The 19046-nt window shown below is 44.3% G+C and overlaps 1 protein-coding gene across 1 annotated transcript; it reads right to left on the minus strand.

Moving 5' to 3' along the window:
• Positions 1-12904: 12904 nt before the first annotated feature.
• On the minus strand, positions 12905-14038 carry HTR1D (5-hydroxytryptamine receptor 1D). Its single transcript, XM_032227737.1, has one exon. The coding sequence runs from the start codon at positions 14036-14038 to the stop codon at positions 12905-12907; it is 1134 nt and encodes a 377-aa protein (XP_032083628.1).
• Positions 14039-19046: the final 5008 nt, after the last annotated feature.

The raw sequence follows: 19046 nt of genomic DNA on the forward strand, positions 1-19046 counted from the left end.
TGTGTGCACGGCCCCTTGTGTTGTGCACCCCAGTGCATGCGCACATGGCTTTCTTGGAGCCTGGGGAGTGTGAAAATGGCCTCCCCTGCTCCCACAGGGCCTCCGGAGGCAGGAAACAGCACGATTCCTGACTTCCAGTACACCCGGTGGATCTGTTTTTCACCCTCCCCAGGCTCCAGAGCCTTTCCTGCAGGCTGGGGAGGACAAAAATTGCTTCCCCACCCCTGAAGGCCCTCTAGAGACCAGAAATGCCCCATTTTCTGACTTCCTTGCAGAGGTGGGTTCCTACCAGTTCGCACCTATTCGGTAGAACCAGTTCGTCAAATCTACCGAACCGGTTAGGTTCCACCAGTGGACCCGGAATGCAGGCCACACCTACAGAAGAGGTTCCAATTTTTTTTGAAACCCACCACTGACACAAACACACCCACCCACACACACAGAGAGAGAGAGAGAGAGAGAGACAGAGAGAGAGAGAGAGAGAGAAAGAAAGAAGATATAAATAAATAAAGAAAAAAGAAAGAAAAAGAGTGAGAGAGAGATAAAAGAAAAAAGGGACAGAGACAAAAGGAAGGAAAGAGAGAGAGAGAGAGGGAGGGAGGGAGGGAGGGAAAGAAAACACATGGCCGGTAAGCCACTCCCACCAGGTCACATGGCCGGCAAGCCACTCCCTCAAAGGAGGCCACACCCACAGAGTAGGTTCCAAAATTTTTTGAAACCCACCACTGCTTCCTTGGGCCTAGGAGGGCTGTTTTTTGGCCTCCCCAGGCTCTAGAGCCTTTCCTGAAGCCTGGAGAAGGTGAAAATGTCCCCCCTGCTCCCCAGAGGCCCCCTGGAAGCCAGAAACAGCCCATTTCCCGACTTCCGGTGGGCCCAGTAGGTCTGTTTTTTTGCCCTTCCCAGGCTTCAGGAGGCCCAACTGACCTACCAGAAGTTCATTTCCGAAGCCCGGAGAAGGCAAAAACGGTCTCCCCACACCCTCCAGAAGGCTGAAAATCAGCTGGCCAGCCTGCGCATGCGCACTGAAGCTGACATACGGCAACTCCCCGTGTGTCCTCAGATATGGCTCCGCGTGCCACTTATGGCATGCGTGCCATAGGTTTGCCATCATGGATCTATTACATGCCCTACATACTACAACATCCCTCAAGGTGAAGTGTAATATGCAAGGGTCCCCCTTGAAGTCAGTTAAAACTCAAAAGGGGGTTAAACAGGGGTGCATTTTGCCCCACCCCCTCCCCGCTTTTCAACTCCTGGCGATTGCCTGGACTACTCCCTGCAGTTTTCAAGACAAGATTTGAGAAACGGTTTTGCCGTTGTCTCCTTTCTAGGGCCAAGTGTCAGGCCTGCAATTATATTCCTTTTAGAATTTTGGCCTGCCACACTTTCTCTTATTTCATTATGCTGTTCCATTAGTAGAGTTGATGGGAGGGGGGAATAGAAAGGAGTAGGATTGTGAAATGTATTGTTGTCATTCTTTTCTAGAAGACCAAGGTCATCTTTTGTCTCCGCACTTTTACACCTGACCGGAAGCAGCTGGGTGGAGATGCCAGCGTGGAAGAAGAAGATTGGACCATGTGATGGATTGTGGGTGTGGGGACAAGATCATGAACTTTTAACTGGGTGGGATCCTGATGTAATTTCCAGAATTGGGATTAACACAGATGTACTAAGATGTCTGATTTATTAAATTGGGACTTTAAGGATCGTTTTGCCTTGGACTCTGATTTAATTCTACATGATACTTGGAACGCTGACACCGAGAGAGAGTGACTGGCCCAAGGTCATCCAACTGGCTTCCTGCTAAGGCAAGACTAGACTAGAACCCAGGGTCTATCCTCTCATCCCTTAATCTCTGCACCAAACTGGCTCTCAGTAGCATCCCTGAGATTCTTACCATGCCTGTTTCTTGACTGCTCCGCCAGAAAGACTAGCAACACGTACCAAATCATTGAAATAATGTTTGGATTTCTGCTGTTGGATTATTGGAGTGGAAGGATTGATGGGAAAAAAAGGATTGTTGAAAGTATCAAACTTGATTGAAAGAAAAACAACAATGATTTTTCATGCCGCCTATTTTGCTTGGAGCCTTGACAGCTCAGAGCCAACATGTGAAAAGGTAGAAAAATCATTTCCAAACAGGACGGTTCACTTTGCATTTTTTTAAAAAGAAATATTTCCATACAGAGAATTGACGATAGTCAGAAGAAACATGATCTGCTCTAGACTGCATGCATTACCATTTATATCCAGGATTAAACACAGGTTTAACAGAGGACACATATAAGCACATCTGCCTTGTTTGGAAAGCTTATAAAAGTTACACCAGCCTAAACCAGAAAGCAAAGGTTGAGGATTTGTTTTTGAGTTGTAGGACAATGATTGGAGACAGAAGCAAAAAAATGTGGATCATATTGTCAGTGCCCTTCTATCCATCCAGCCCAGTTAGTTACCCCATTGCTGTAGAATGAAACCAGAGATCACAGGATTCTCACCCATGTTAAAAAAGATTCTTTATCTACAGAATAGCTGTTTAAATGGCCATGGCTGGATGTGTTAAACTAATCTCAAGTATGTAGAGTCCGTCTTAATTCCTACTGACTGGGGAACTCCGATCCGGAAGCTACGCTAGAAAATAAAATTTAAGAATTAAAAACAAAACAAAGCATAACCGAAGGACACAGTGGGAATTCTACACCAGTGCAAGCTCACGGCACAGGTGAGAATAATTCAGGTGTGGCTTGTCTCTAATTTGCAGAATGACTTGAAGCCTACCTGACCTATTCAGATTCTCCCTAATTGATTAATATTCTAAAACAGAGGCAGGGAATGTTTTGGTAATTAAGACTCACCTCCAGGCGAGATGGGCATCATATGAATTAATTAATTAATGAGTGAATGAACGAATGAATATGAATATATAGTCCTGCTTCGTCCTGAACTGTTATACGGATGAAACCACTTCACACATGCGACCAGAACTGTTGTTGTTGTTTTTACTTGAGGTGTCCCTCTGCAAATCCAAGATGGCCAGTTACAATTGCTTTCATTTTTCAGTACAAGAAGTCCTTGACTTACGACCACAATTGAGTCCCAAATTTCTGTTGCTAAACGAGACAGTTGTTAACGGAGTTTAGCCCTCCTTTACATATTACGATACTTCTTGCCAGACTTATTAAGTGAATCACTGCAGTTTTTAAGTGAATGGATTGTGACTCCAAGGACACTGTAACCTTCATAAATATACGCCAGTTGCCAAGCGTCCGGATTTTGATCACATGACCATGGGAATATGATAATAGGTGTGAAGAATGGTCATAAGTCACTTTTTTTTGGTGCCATTATAACTTTGATTGGTCACTAAAAAATGGTTGAAAGTCAAGTACTAGCTCTACTCGTGATTTGAGGGCCAGAGGAAGGACTAATGACTTCTGATCTGGCTAAAAGATTGTGAGGTCCAGTTTTTAATCAAATAAAAGACAATGGGATTGTGCAGTTTGTTGTTTGGTACATTCTAGAATCCCGGCCACTAATTTACCAAGTTGGATGAAGCAAGCCTCACTGCATTAAGCCACACCATGTTTTACTGTTGTAGACACATCTTTTATGCAAAGACAGGTTTTGGCTTTAGCTGCTATGTAGAGCCAGCCTCACACTCAAACAAACAAGAGTTTTTTATGTGTCTCTTTTCAACTCCTCAACATTTAGTTCTCTGATAGGTTCTCCTCACACTACTGACCACCATTTGGGGAAGTGAAACTGCTCTTTACCAGTTGTGGCACATTTGTTTTTCTCATTTAATGACCCTGTAATCCCTTGCGGGGTGGAATCGGGGCAACTGAATGGAGCCGAGTATTTACTGGCTGGATGCCCTTCCTGTCGCCAATGGGGAGTTCATAGCAGATATATTCTCATTGTGTCCAAAGAGAAAAATATCTGCCTCTACCTAGGATTGAACTCACAGCCTCCTGATTGTGAGGCGAGAGCTGCACCTCTGGGCTACCACACCACTCTTGTGGCACAAAATTATAAGTAGCCAGAACTCTTCAAACACTGATACATTGGAGACAAGATTTAGACTGTCCCTTGTGACAATCTCTCTCTGCCAGCAAGCGGCTGCATTTCTTCTGGGAATTTCTATACAGTAATTAGCAAGCTGGATGCAGATTTAGTCATACTTAAGAGCAGACCTATGGGAATCCAAGAAGATTTAATTTATTTGAAAGAAATATAAGTGCTTCCGATTCCAATGGATCTCACTCAGACAGAACAATAACAAGAGTTGACTAAGAATAGCAAGATACAGGTAGTCCTCAAATTACGTGTTGTCCTCACTTAGTGACTGTTCAACAACAGACCTTTCCAAGGCTACTTACAACCCAGATTTATACAATACAAAAAATTATACAATAGCAGAGTTGGAAGGGACTTTGGAAGTCTTCTAGTCCAACCCCCTGCCTAGGCAGGAAACCCTATACCGTTTCAGACAAATGGCTATCCAACATCTTCTTAAAGACTTCTTTTTTTTTTAGACATTTATTACGATTTATAGGCCGCCCTTCTCCCTGAGGGGACTCAGGGCGGCTTACAATCACGGGAAGGGGGTGCAATAATACAAGACAAACAGTGAGTAAACAAGATAGATAATAAAACACCAACTTGCATTCAACAGTCAACACTCGGGCGGGTAATTTAAAAACTTATCCCCAGGCCTGCTGGGAGAGCCAGGTCTTAAGGGCCGTGCAGAAGGTCTGGATGGTGGTGAGGGTACGAATCTCAACGGGGAGATCGTTCCACAGGGTCGGAGCTGCAACAGAAAAGGCTCTCCTCCGTGTAGTCGCCAGTCGACATTGACTGGCAGATGGAGTGCGGAGGAGGCCCAGTCTGTGCGATCTAATCGGTCGAAGGGAGGTAATCGGCAGAAGGCGGTCTCTCAAGTACCCAGATCCACTACCATGGAGTGCTTTAAAGGTGGTCATCAATACCCTGAAGCGCACCCGGAGATCGACAGGTAGCCAGTGCAGCTCGCGGAGGATGGGTGTAATGTGAGCGAACCGCGGTGCGCCCACTATCACTCGCGCGGCTGCATTCTGGACTAACTGCAGTCGCCGGATGCACTTCAAGGGCAACCCCATGTAGAGCCCATTGCAGTATTCCAGCCTAGAGATCACAAGGGCTCGAGTGACTGTTGTGAGAGCCTCCCGGTTCAGGTAGGGCCGTAACTGGCGGACCAGGCGAACCTGGGCAAATGCCCCCCTGGTCACAGCCGACAACTAATGGTTAAAAGTCAGCTGTGGATCCAGGAGGACTCCTAGATTACGGACCCTATCTGAGGGGTATAAAATTTGACCCCCCAGCCTGAGTGTTGGAATGTCAGCCAAATTGTTGGGAGGGAAACACAACAGCCACTCGGTCTTGTCCGGGTTGAGTACCAGTTTGTTAGCGCTCATCCAGTTCTTAACGGCCTCAAGGCCCCGGTTCATTACGTCCACCGCTTCATTGAGTTGGCACGGGGCGGACAGATACAGTTGTGTATCGTCCGCATATTGATGGTATTTTATCCCGCGCCTCCGGATGATCTCGCCCAGCGGTTTCATGTAAATGTTAAATAGTAGGGGGGATAAGACCGAACCCTGCGGCACCCCATATGTTAGGGGCCTCAGGGACGATCTCTGCCCCCCGACCAACACCGACTGCGACCTGTCCGAGAGGTAGGAGGAGAACCACTGCAAAACAGTGCCTCCCACCCCCACCTCCCGCAGTCGTCGCAGAAGGATACCATGGTCGATGGTATCGAAAGCCGCTGAGAGGTCAAGGAGAACCAGGATGGACGCATGGCCTCCATCTCTGGCCCTCCAGAGATCATCGGTCAATGCGACCAAAGCGGTTTCAGTGCTGTAACCAGGTCTGAAGCCGGACTGGAAGGGGTCAAGATAGCTAGCTTCCTCCAAGGCCCGTTGAAGCTGGAAGGCCACCACCTTCTCGACAACCTTCCCAATAAAGGGGAGGTTGGAGACAAGACGATAGTTGTTTAAAATGGCTGGATCCAAGGATGGTTTCTTCAGGAGGGGTCTCACCACTGCCGTCTTAAGTGCGGCGGGGAAGTGCCCCTCCCGAAGGGAGGCGGTCACGACCGCCTGGATCCAGCCATGTGTCACCTCCCTGCTGTTGGCAAACAGCCAGGAGGGACACGGGTCCAGAATACAGGTGGAGGCACTTACAGCTCGAATGGCCTTGTCCACATCCCCAGAGGCAACATCCTGGAACTCAACCCAGAGATGGTTTACCAAGTAATCCCCCTGTGTCTCGGCTGGATCTACGGCGGTGGAGTCCAAGTCCGAACGAAACCGAGCAACTTTGTCCGCCAAGAACTGGGCATAGTCCTCAGCCCTACCCTGCAAGGGGTCTCCCGCATCCCTCCTATTAAGGAGGGAGCGGGTGATCCTAAACAGGGCGGCTGGGCGTGACTCGGCGGACGCTACCAAGGCGGAGATATGCGTTCTTTTGGCAACTCTTAGTGCCCGGATGTAATCCTTGGTGCAGGTAGTCAAAAGTGCTCGGTTCTCCTCGGACTTATCGGACCTCCACAGGTGCTCTAGGCGTCTCCTCCGGCGCTTCTTCTCCCGGAGTTCCTCGGTGAACCAAGGAGGTCTCCGGGATCCGCTGACCCGGAGGGGCCGTAGTGGCGCAATCCGGTCAAGAGACTCCGACGCCGGAGGGGCCGTAGTGGCGCAATCCGGTCAAGAGACTCCGACGCCGCCGAATGCCAGGTGGCAACCAGAGTCTCCACCGAACTGTGGGCGAGAGTGTCGGGAATTACCCCAAGCTCCGTCTGGAACCTCAAAGGGTCCATAAGTCGCCTGGGGCGGAACCACCTGGTCGGTTCCTCCTCCCTACGGTGGGGGTTTGGCCTCTGGAAGTCAAGCCTCAGTAGGCAGTGGTCTGACCACGACAGGGGTATGATCTCATTACCCCTCAGACCAAGATCACGCATCCACTGCTCCGAGAGGAATACGAGGTCGAGCATGTGACCCGCTGTATGAGTTGGGCCCCGAATTACCTGGGTCAAGCCCATGGCTGTCATGGAAGCCATGAACTCCTGCGCCCCGTCAGAGCGTTCACCGAGGGCTTCGGGGGGAGGAGCCTGCCGCCGTCGGGAGCTCAATGAAGCTCCTGTCAGGATTCTGGTTCGTATATCTTATAAGATCTATAGATATCTCCCCTTTCTGGCAGAAAGGGGCAGGGAGAAGGTCAGTCGTTAGGATCTCTTTGTAATTCATAGCCTTTTTTTTGCTGTGAATGGAGAAGAGGTTCAACATTAGCTGAGCCTTTACTCCGGCCAGTTTTCCGCGCTGCCTTTTTTGCAGCCCTAGGCAGATTGCCCCCCCCCCCCAGGACAAAGCTAAGCTATTTAAAAGTCAATCCGGGCGGGGACCATTCCTGAGGAATTTCTTCTATTACTATCTAAAATACCAGCTTCAATTTCGCAAAAGGCTCCCTTTCTTTTCTTTTTTAGCTGCGTCACAAGATGGCGATCTCGTAGCTTTTGTGTTTGATGTGACGTACTTAGTCAGCCCTACCCTCCTGAAGGCTTCTCCGTACTAATTGCTAAAAGATTAACTGAGAGGAGCAGAGACTTTGATTTTTGGCTCGCTTGATTGCTTGTCTTTTATTTTTACTCTGGAATGGCTCCCAAATCTAAACAGAAGCGCTTCCTTAATAACATATCTCCAAAAACTGCTATGAAGCCGCTACCCTTGCCTCCTACACCCTCCACGGGAGATTTGTTAACACAAGAATTTCTTCTTAAAACGCTTAATGATTTCAGACAGGAAATTAATCAACTGATATCGGATTTATATGATCAATTTGATGCTAAAATTGCTCAGGCAAAGAAAGATATGATCGGAGTAATGACAGTCATGACAGATTATATTGCTGAAACGGAGGACAAATTGGAACTTTTGGAAGAAACTAATCTTAATTTGATATCCAAAATTCAAACGTTACAACAGGAAATTGAAAATGCTCAAAAACAACTTGTCATGATAAATTATAATAAGACTGCCTTTGCCATAAGAGTTAGAGGATTGCGTGAAAACCAACAGGAGAATTTGAAACAGATCTTCTTTGAGGCTTTCAGCCGCTTGGTGGGAAGTCCGGGATTCAACTTTGATTGGCAGATTCAAAGAATTTACCGCCAGAATTCGTGGGTAGCAAAACAGCGACAGCTTCCGAGGGACATAATTATATACTTTACCACAAGGGAATCCAGAAATGAGATAATACAGAGGCTTTACAGCAAGAGGTTGAGAATTGATGGACAGGACTTGATTGTTTTTAAAGAGTTACCATCTCAAATATTAAGATCAAGGAGAGAGTACGCTTTCTTAACCGAAGAACTCAGAAATTCTCAGATTCCATACAAATGGGAAGTCCCAGCTGGTATTACAGTTACATTTGGCAACCAAAAACACCGCATTAATTCTCTCTGTGAAGCCCGAGAATTTTACTACGAGACCCTGAAGGCGGGACTTCCTGATTCATCCGGACCTGGGGAGAGACAAGGAGAAGGAGAAGACAAACAGCGAGACACGTGGCTACAAGGCGGAGGGTGTTGCTTTCCTCTTCCGGAAGGGCAGAAGACTAAAGAATAAAGACTTAGCGATGTTCTTAAAGCTTTATGATTTCCGTCTGGGATAAAATGGAAAAGTTGTATATCGATGATGAGACATGGAGACTGAAAGAAGCGTTGCTGATTGTGGACACATATTGTATATAAGATTTGTCTGAACTCTAACTCAAATTGCGCATGAATTATTTTCCTAGGCGAGGAGAGCGGAGATTGCGATCTTTTTGAGTTGTGGTCTGGGACGAACGGAGTTGGGAGGCGCGTGGGAGAGGGAAGGGTGGCGAAAGCTTAATTACACTACCTGGGGCTAGAATGCAAGCTGATGTTTGTTTGAGTTGCTATTTTAATATAAGGTCAAGAAAGATTGGTCGGAGAGTCTTCAGGAAAGTGGAGTAAATATGGGAGGAGCAATGGATGCGGATAAAATATATATGTGGATATGGATAAAGGCAGGGTGGAAGGTAAAAAATTTACATGTGGAGGTGGGTAAGGATAGAAAGGGAGGTGTTGGAAATGAAAAATGAAAGAAGTACTTGAGTTTAATGGTTTTATAGAAAGGTTTGGATATTCGGATAAAAAAGAGATAAATTAAAGGTCTGAATAGATAGACAAAGCAATGAGACTTTTAGTTGGGGAATCCTAATTGATCAACTTACCTGGCTCTAATACAGTTTGAAACCCTGCAAGTAGTAAAATAACCGAAATTTGGAATGAGCTACATTGTTTAAGATTTACAGATAATGGGAAGCTGTGTTAACGTAGTGGGTTTATTGACCCTTCTTGTTTCTCCTTTCTTTTTGTGTGTGTGTGTGTGTTTTTTTTATTTTGTATTTTTTACTATTCTCTTTTTTTTTTTCTTTGGCTTTACTTTTATTTTATTTTTTATAATTTTAAAGTTAGCTGGCCTTATTATACTCAAATGCTTGTTAAAGAATTATGCCGGGTATGGGACCTGCGAAGCCGTAAGGGGGTTAGGGAGGGGGGATTATAGGGGGGAGGGGGGAGGGTGGAATTACAGTTTCAATTCTTAGAACAATAAGAATTCACTTGTATACTGCGGCTCGTTTTTCTTTTTTCTTTTTTTCTTTTTCTCTTTTAAAACAAACTGAAATGTATGGATACACCAAAGCGAGGAGAAGAGGGAAAGAGGAGGGAGAAGTAAAGAGGGAGTGAGAGGGAATGTAAGGAGGGTGAGATGGAGGGAGGGGGAGATGTCTGAGGGGGAAGGGAAGTAGAAGAGGGGAATGCTGGAGGGGTGAAATGAAAGTTGGAGGGGGAGAAGAGAGGGTGTATGGGGGAATGAAGTGTCATGTTGGGTTTTTTTTTTTTCTCTTTTTTTTTTTTTAAGCACAGTATATAAGTGATTGTATAAAATGAAAATGAAAATGAAATAAATAAAATGTATTCAGAGCGTTCACCGAGCGATGGCAGGTTAAAGTCCCCCAGAACTATAAGCCTGGGGAGCTCAACTGCCAGCTCGGCCACTGACTTCCAGTGTTGGGGCATTCACAACTTCTGGAGGCAAGCTGTTCCATTCATTAATTGTTCTAACTGTCAGGAAAGTTCGTCTCAGTTCTAAATTGCTTCTTTCCTTGATTAGTTTCCCCCCATTGCTTCTTGTTCTACACTCAGGTACCTTGGAGAATAGTTTGACTCCCTCTTCTTTGTGGCAACCCCTGAGATATTGGAACACTGCTATCATGTCTCACCTAGTCCTTCTTTCTATTAAACTAGACATACCCAGTTCCTGCAATCGTTCTTCATATGTTTTAGTCTCCAGTCCCCTAATCATCTTTGTTCCTCTTCTCGGCACTCTTTCTAGAGTCTCCACATCTTTTCTACTTCGTTGGGATCAAAACTGAATGCAGTATTCCAAGTGTGGCCTTCCCAAGGCATTATAAAGTGGTATTAACACTTCGCGTGATCTTGATTCTATCCCTCTGTTTATGCAGCCTAGAACTGTGTTGGCTTTTTTGGCAGCTGCTGCACACGGCTGGCTCATATTTAAATGGTTGTCCACTAGGACTCCAAGATCCTTTTCACAGTTACTACTGTTGAACAAGGTACCACCTATACTGCACCTGTGCATTTCGTTTTTGTTGCCTAAATGTAGAACCTTACCTTTTTCACCATTGAATTTCATTTTATTAGATAGTGCCCAATGTTCAAGTTTGTCAAAATCTTTCTGTATCTTTAGCCTATCGTGTGGAGTGTTGGCTATTCCTGCCGGCTTGGTATCATCTGCAAATTTGATGAGTTCCCCATTTATTCCCTCATCCAAATTATTGATGAAGATGTTGAAGAGAACTGGGCCCAAAACAGAGCCTTGGGGTACTCCACTGCACACTTCCCTCCATGAAGATGCAGTTCCATTGAGGACTACACATTGAGTGCGGTTGGTCAGCCTGTTACAAATCCATCTGGTGGTGATGCTGTCTAACCCACATTCTTCTACTTTATCTAGTAGTAGGTTATGGTCTATCTTGTCAAATGCCTTACTGATTTAAAGGTCTACCAAAGAACACCCAGCAAAAGGTTTGCTTAATGGTGCTCACTTAACAACTACAGTTATTCACTTAATGACCACAGCAAAAAAGGTTGCAAAACCATGAGGGTGACCTTCTTAACAACCAGCATTTTACAATCATAATTCTGGCCTTAATTTTGGTCATAAGTCGAGGACTACGTATATTTGCCACTGGTACTACGGCCAAGACTAAAATAACTGTATTATATTAAATTTTGTTGCTGTTGTTTTGGTACCCGAGTCAGTGCTGACTCCTGGAACAAGTTTCAAAAGTTTTCTTGGAAAGATTTCAGAAAAGGCTTGCCATTGACTCCTTCCTATAGCTGATAGAGAGGTTAATTTTTTTTTTAAAAAAAATCAACTTTTTGGTTATCTGTTTTCCTCCCAGATCTTCATCCCTGCCCCAGTTGTGCAGAAAAAATTAACAACAACAACAAATTGTCAGCCTCTGTTTCGCTTGCTCGCTATCGGCTGTCATAGAAACGGGGAGGGTGGAGGCATGGTATTTGGGATGGGAATTACATGGTACTGGAGGAATTATGGAAAAGAGAATTTTCTCCTCACTATTGCGCATGCTGGTGGCCGGTGTTTGGGCCTGGTCAAGGCCAACCGTCTTGCATACCAACCTGATGATGCCTTTTGGAGATGCAACCCACATGACACCTTAGGGAGTTGCAGATTGGACACCGGGGTGGGGTCGTTGGAGGGAGGGAGCTGGGTAATCATTTGATATGTACTTGTTCGCACCTTTCTGGCTCAGATCTTGCTTTCCTTTCACTGCTATCTTTTCATAACCAGTAAAAGTATTTTAATTTCCACGAACAATAGAATTGAGAGTTTTCTTTCTTGGTTATTGATGGAGGCACGCCTGACATTAATCCTTTTTAGATAAGACAGTGAATGATCATGCTGGATAAAACTTAGTCTGGATGATCATACTTCAGGTCAATAACCCAAAACCTAAAATCTTCCAGTTGAAAACACAACACTAGGCCTTCTTCAAACCACATCTCTGTAACCTGATTTAGTTCCAAAGCCATTAATTGAGAAACTGCAGTCCATGGGAGAATGTTTCTGATTTGCATACTCAGTTCTTGAAAAAGAGGAGCAGAGGGGCAAACAGAGAAAGTCTCATCCACATCTCAGCTAGTTCGGCCGATTCATGGTTGTCTGAATGCAGTCAATGAGATCAAAGCAACAATTTAAGTCCCCAGCCAGCAGCATCAAGCACATGACGTCTGCCTCTAATACCCCTACGTGCTATCCACAGAACAGCAAACTGAAAATAGCCACAAACACAATACATGAAATAAATAAAATGGCCCAAATCTAAGGAATTGACTAAATCAGGGGTGTCCAACCTTGGTAACTTTAAGACTTGTGGACTTCAATTCCTAGATTTCCCCAGCCAACATAGATGACTAGGGAATTCTAGGAGTTGAAGTCCACAGATCTTAAAGTTGACAAGGTTGGACACTCCTGCACTAAATCACACAAGATTTCAACAGTTATGTGCAAGATCCTAGGCCAAAACGTAAAATAATATTGAGATTTCAGTGCTCTTATGCAAAATCATAGGAACTGCATTGCTAAAATCTCAAGAACTCTGGTATTTCATTGAATTATTTTTAGTGCCTGCACCTAAAATACTATCAACAGCTCCTAATCCACCCCAGAGAACTTCCACATAGGAAGCTTTATGCATCAAAGTTTATGATTGGGATCAGGGTCCAAAATCAAGATGGCTAGCAGCAGTTTTTAAAGTGCATTATTTTCTGAAACGCCTGCTTGAAATCTTCATTAAAGACAGTATATATAATGGGGTTAATCAGTGAGTTCAGATAACCCAACCAGGTGAAAACGTCCATCAGGATATGAAGAGGCCAACAGGCTCCTTGGCAAATAGGGTTGAGCAAAGACGCCACAAAGAACGGCAGCCAGCAAAAAACGAAGGCGCCCAGAATAATCCCCAGGGTCTTGGTAGCTTTCCTTTCTCGCGCAGCCAAAATCCGCTTTCTTTCAAGGACGGAATTGGCTACCTTGATCCTCACGTGATTGATGACCACCGGGGAGTCTTGCGGATGGGAAGGTCCCTCGTGAAGATTAGAGGTCACGGAGCAAAGAGAAGAACTCGCAGAGCCCGTGATGAGCTGGGCTGTGGTGAAACGCTTCCCGTAGAGGGAAGGTGGCTTCAGAATCCGGGATCGAGCAGTGACGTAAATCCTGCCGTACAAGATGACAAGCAACACCGTCGGGATGTAAAAGGCGCCACAGGTAGAATAGATGGTGTAGGAGATCTGATCTGTGTTGACGGTGCAAGTGGCCAGCTCCTCGTGAGCCTTGGCTTGTCTCCAGAAAAGGGGAGGGATAGAGATGCAGATGGAGAGGACCCAAACGATAGCAATCATGATGGCAGCCCGGCCAGCCGTCCGGCGTTTGGTATATTCGAGAGCATCCGTGATGGCCCAGTACCTGTCCAAGGCGATGATACACAGATGCAGGATGGAGGCGGTGCAGCAGGTGATGTCCGAGGACAACCAGATATCGCACATGACTTGGCCAAAGGTCCACAGGCGAGTGACCGTGTACACAATGCTGATTGGCATGACTAGGATGGACACCAGGAGATCTGTGGCAGCCAAGGAGCCAATGAGATAATTGGCAGGAGTGTGGAGTTTTCGGGTCAGGATAATGGTGATGACGACAAAGGTATTGAAGAGTATTGTGGCCAAGGTGATGAGAACCAAAACTGCTGCCAGTAAAACCTTTAGGCCTAGCAACGTCCCTTCATCCCAGTCCTCTACCATGTCACTGGCATCGAGAGATTTGTTGGCCGCACTTGGGAAAATCAAGTCTGAAGACGAGTTGTATAGGTTCATTTTCAGCTGTGTTGAGTCTCCTTTGCTTTCAAAATCTTTGGATTTCTGAATTCAAACAGGCTTTCTGGATTAAAACATCAAGGACTGGGGCGAGAAGAGGCTGCTGTTAAAGAGAAATCAAAGTCACAACAAAAACATTAGCTGAACTAGAAGAATGGCACATATTGTCAGCTCTAAAGAAGATGCATTCACAAGTAAAAAGAAAAGGCAACAATAGCCAGGTTTATGGACTTACAGTTATAAACATAGAGGAAGCAGGTACATTTCTAAGCAAAGTGCACCACTTGAGAATCTAAACACATCAAGGAGCTAGCCGAGACCTTCTGTGTAATGGACTTAAATGGATTTAAATTAAAAATCTTTTAAAAAATACTTTTCTCACTATTTTTCTTCTTTTCTTTTTGCTTTAAATGTTTTTATTCTGTATATTTTTTTCCCAATAAAATTTACTGTTTTTAAATCTGGGAAGCTATCTGAATAAACAGGATGGGATTTACTAAAGAGGACACCTTGGCTTTTACATTGTTAGAGACACAAAACTATTCTGAAAAATAGTCTTGTCCTTAATCATATTACTTGCCTGAGGTTTCTGCAATTGGTATTTTGAAGTCACAATAAGGTTCTATGCATTGTGCAAGCTGTATCCAATTTTCTTGTGAAGTCTTAAAGGAAAGAGACCAACAAAAATAAGACAAGAATAATATATTTACCTGTTCTTAGAGCTGCAGAGAGACACTGGCTAAATTAACTGGCTGCAATATAAAACACAACAGATTAGATACATATTTCAAGGCACCAGTGAAACAGCAGTTTGAAGTTTGAAGTTTTGTTTTATTTATATGCCGCCCTATTCCCTTTGCAGGGACTCAGGGCGGCGAACAACTCAAACAGGGAAGGGAACATACAATAGAAGACACGCATTTAAAATAACCAACAACCATACCTGTCGAGAGGGGAAGAGGACTCATCACGCTCAGCAAGCACAGCGCCAAAGAAGGTAGAGCCTAGAATTTGGGCATAGGGGGAATAAAATGACCCAGGCATCATGTTTGCTCTTTAAACCGGGTTGACTTAAATAAAAATGCAAAAAGCGGAGGGAGATGTATAAATGTTTGGCTCCACCCATTCTAAGTTCATTCACCCATTCTGGAAATCACAAAACAGGATGCTCGTAAGACTTCATATAATGTTTAAGGGGACTTCTCAAAGGTCAAGATGGCAAGGCATAACCATGGGACTGCAGTTCCACTTCGTTTTTATAGGCGTTGTGTTGAATGGCAGCCAGTGGAAGGCTTGCAACTTTGACGTCTTTGTCATAAAAACAACTTTATTGCCGAAAATATTTTGTCATCCGATGCCATCTTTTAAACTGAGTAATTCTGTTCCAAAATTCCAGCAACAAGTTTTTTTTTTTTTTACATTCTATAGTCATCTATAAGGAGAAAGAATGCGGTTTCTAATTTTCTCAAGGTTAAAGGCTGCCCGTTAAATGGTTTTTCCCAGGCCTTGGCTAATCTTCAGAACGTGCTCCTGGTTTTTCAGAGTCCAGTTAGACATTCCTCAAGTTATACAACAGGATGAAGGAGCAAATTAAGTCAACCAAACCCAAAGAAAAATCATAGTCTAGCTATTTTGCCAACTGTGGAAATATGTTTCCATTTTTTGTTCACATTTAGCGTAAGTGACCCAGGAATGTGTGGGAAGTCTACAAAGACCTCATTTTTTTACAAATAAACTTTTAACGAAATGTTTTTTTAAAAAACAACACGCCTAGAATCTCTTCCCCATAGTGTCAACAGCTGCTGGGAATTGTAGTTTACTACTAACGGGAAGACTGGATTTTCTCAATCTTAGATAAGGCTTTTAAGTTGTGGCCCTTATACGGAATTAGCCAAATGATAAAAATATTCCCCTAGTCACTGGGTTCTGGATGATAGCATAGTTGTGGCATGGATGGATGTGTCTAATGGTTTACTGAGCCACCATGCAGTTTTGGCATTTTTTGTTGTTCTGTTAATTAAATGCTGTGTTTTTATTTTGTTCATCACCTGGGCTTCTTGGATAGATGGACGGACAATAAATTAAATTAATATCACAGGATGAATACATAAATTTAACATATTTAATCTAAAAAGCATCTGAGCCATCACTTCCAAGATCTGGTCACAATGATTTCCATCTGCAAATGTTGAGTCCCCTTCAATGGGGATCTGCTTTTGAGCAGCAGCTAACCAACCTGGAATGGCTCAAAAAAACCGAAACAAGCTACTTAGGACTTAGAGGGGGAAAGAACCATACAGACATACCAGGATTATAAACTCAGGCTAGAAGATTATGAAAAATAAATGAAGCCCTAGAGGAAAGCCACAATTTTTGCCAAAAGAAAATAAAACCTGCATGAATTTATTCAGCAGTCAAGTTCATCACACTTTATCAGTGTTGATAAGCAGATGCTTTTGAGGTGGTTTTCACTGCTCAATTATTTGTGTTTTATTTGTTTGTTTTACTTTTCAAATCAGCCGTCAGCCTGTTCAGATAGGCTGAATCAAGAAACAGACCCAGCAAGGATTTCAGGAATCCTCTTTATTGTAAAATAGAATAGAATTCTTTACTTATAAAAGTAGAGTAACAAAACTTTGGAAATCTCTCTCTCTCCCTATCCCTCCCCCCTCTCTCCTCTCTCTTCCTCCCTCCCCCTCCTTTCCCCCTCTCCCTCTCTCCTGTCTTCCTCCCTCCTTCCTCCCTCTCCCTCCCTCCCTCTCTCCTCTCTCTCTCCCTTCTCTCTTCCTCCCTCCTTCCTCCCGCTCCCTCTCTCCTCTCCTTCTCTCTTCTCTCTCTCCCTCCCCCTCCCTCCCTCTCTTTTCTCTCCCCACCCCTCTCCATCCCACCTGATTCCAAACAAAATCAAGGTGGCATTATTTTGAGTTGCTTTCTCACGCTCTCAGGGCTGTATAATCCTTTCTCCAATTGCCCCCGTTTCAGGTCTCTCTGAATTTAACAATAAGGCAAGTTCTTTCTCGTGCCCTATTCTGCAGAGGACGGATTATTTTATTGACCCATACATAATTTCTTCCCCGTCTGAACCCCAACATGTTATCTGTTTGACTGAAAATCAACATCAGGGGGCAGCCTTGCACTCCGTTTTCATTCAACAGAAAGCGGAGCTTCCCTTACTCAAAGCATGCTGATCTTACTCAAAGCCACATAAAAGCCATAGTTATGGATAGAAGCCCGAAAATCAGGAGCAATCTGACAGCACCTTTCCAAAGCAGCAGATTTTATTAGAAGGCACATATTTGAAATTTAATAAAATTTGTATGCCGCCCACTCCCATGGGACTCTGGGCGGCTTACAGACAAGATAAAAAGCATTTAAAAATTAAAGATAAAAGTACAGTTGTTAAAACTGCACACCATCCATTCTGTCTAAGTGGGGCTGGACATTAATCAACAGCCCCAGGCCTGCCGGAACAGCCAGGTCTTTGTGGCTTTTCGGAAGGCCGGGAAAGTGGTAAGGGTCCGGATCTCTACGGGTAGATCGTTCCACAGGGCCGGCGCAGCTACAGAGAAGGCCCTCCCCTGGGGGGCCGCCAGCCGGCATTGTATTTATTTTTTTGGTGAACTTAGGTTCTTTTCATCAGGTGCACAGAGTGCTCCTGCCAACCTATCAGTTCGAAAGCATGCAGATGTGAGTAGATAAATAGGTAACAGCTCTACTTGACGTCATGCTGACCACATGACCAGGGAAAGGTCTTCGGACAGCACTGGCTGAATGGCCTTGAAACAGAGATGAGCACATCCTCCTATAGTTGGCAATGACTAGCGGGATAAAATCTGCAGGGAACCCTTTACCTTTTTACACAGTGTGCGCATTGACTGCGGAACACTTAAGCCTGTGCCTCTTAATAAAACGTGTTACAGGTAGTCCTCAACCTACAACCATTCATTTAGTGACTGTTCAAAGTTACAACAGTAATGAAAAAAGCTACTTACGACAGGTTATCACTCTGCTAAACAAAAATTCCCTCAAATAATTCCCTGTCAAACTATTTACTAAATCTGCATTACTATTACTATTAATCTTCTCACCGTTCTCCTCCCACTTCTGACTGCAGGACTGTAACTTTGTTGCTTGTATCCTTACTATTTATATTGATTGTTCCCTAGTATGATTTGATTGCTTATTTGTACCCTATGACAGTCATTAATAGCAATAGCAATAGCAGTTAGACTTATATACCGCTTCATAGGGCTTTCAGCCCTCTCTAAGCGGTTTACAGAGTCAGCATATTGCCCCCAACAACAATCCGGGTCCTAATTTTACCTACCTCAGAAGGATGGAAGGCTGAGTCAACCCTGAGCCGGTGAGATTTGAACAGACGAACTGCAGAACTGCAGTCAGCTGAAGTAGCCTGCAGTGCTGCATTTAACCACTGCACCACCTCGGCTCTTAAGTGTTGTGCCTTATGATTCGTGATGAATTTATCTTTTCTTTCATGTACACTGAGAGCATTTGCATCAAAATACAAATTCCTTGTGTGTCCACTTGGCCAATAAAGAATTCTATTCTATTTTTCACACTTTATTCCAGCCTGTGATCAAAAATGGAATGCTTGGCAACTGCCATGCATTTGTGACGGTTGCATTGTTGGGGGAATCATGTGATCACCTTTTATGACCTTCTAGCAAGCAATTGCTTGCCAGATTCACTCAACAACTGACCAAACAACTGCAGGGATTCACTTAGCAACTGTGGCAAGAAAAGTCGTAAAATGGGGCAAACATCACCTTCACACCTTTCTTTTCTTAGCAATGAAATTTTGATAAGGACTCAACTGTGGTCGCAATTTGAGGACTAACTCGTAAAAAATGGTACTTCCTGGTTAAGAGTCAGTAGGTTTCCTGATTATTTGATGGAGAAGTTCACATGGAAGTGAAGGATGAATGGAGTGGAGTATAACTTCTGGTCATCTTTCTACATCATTTATTCCAAAGAAGAAAAAATAGTT

Source organism: Thamnophis elegans, chromosome 12, assembly GCF_009769535.1.
Source record: "Thamnophis elegans isolate rThaEle1 chromosome 12, rThaEle1.pri, whole genome shotgun sequence".
NCBI lineage: Eukaryota > Metazoa > Chordata > Lepidosauria > Squamata > Colubridae > Thamnophis > Thamnophis elegans.

What these genes read in the sequence shown, in the direction of transcription:
- HTR1D (XM_032227737.1), bottom strand. Translation starts at nt 14,038, where the DNA reads ATGAACCTATACAACTCGTCTTCAGACTTGATTTTCCCAAGTGCGGCC.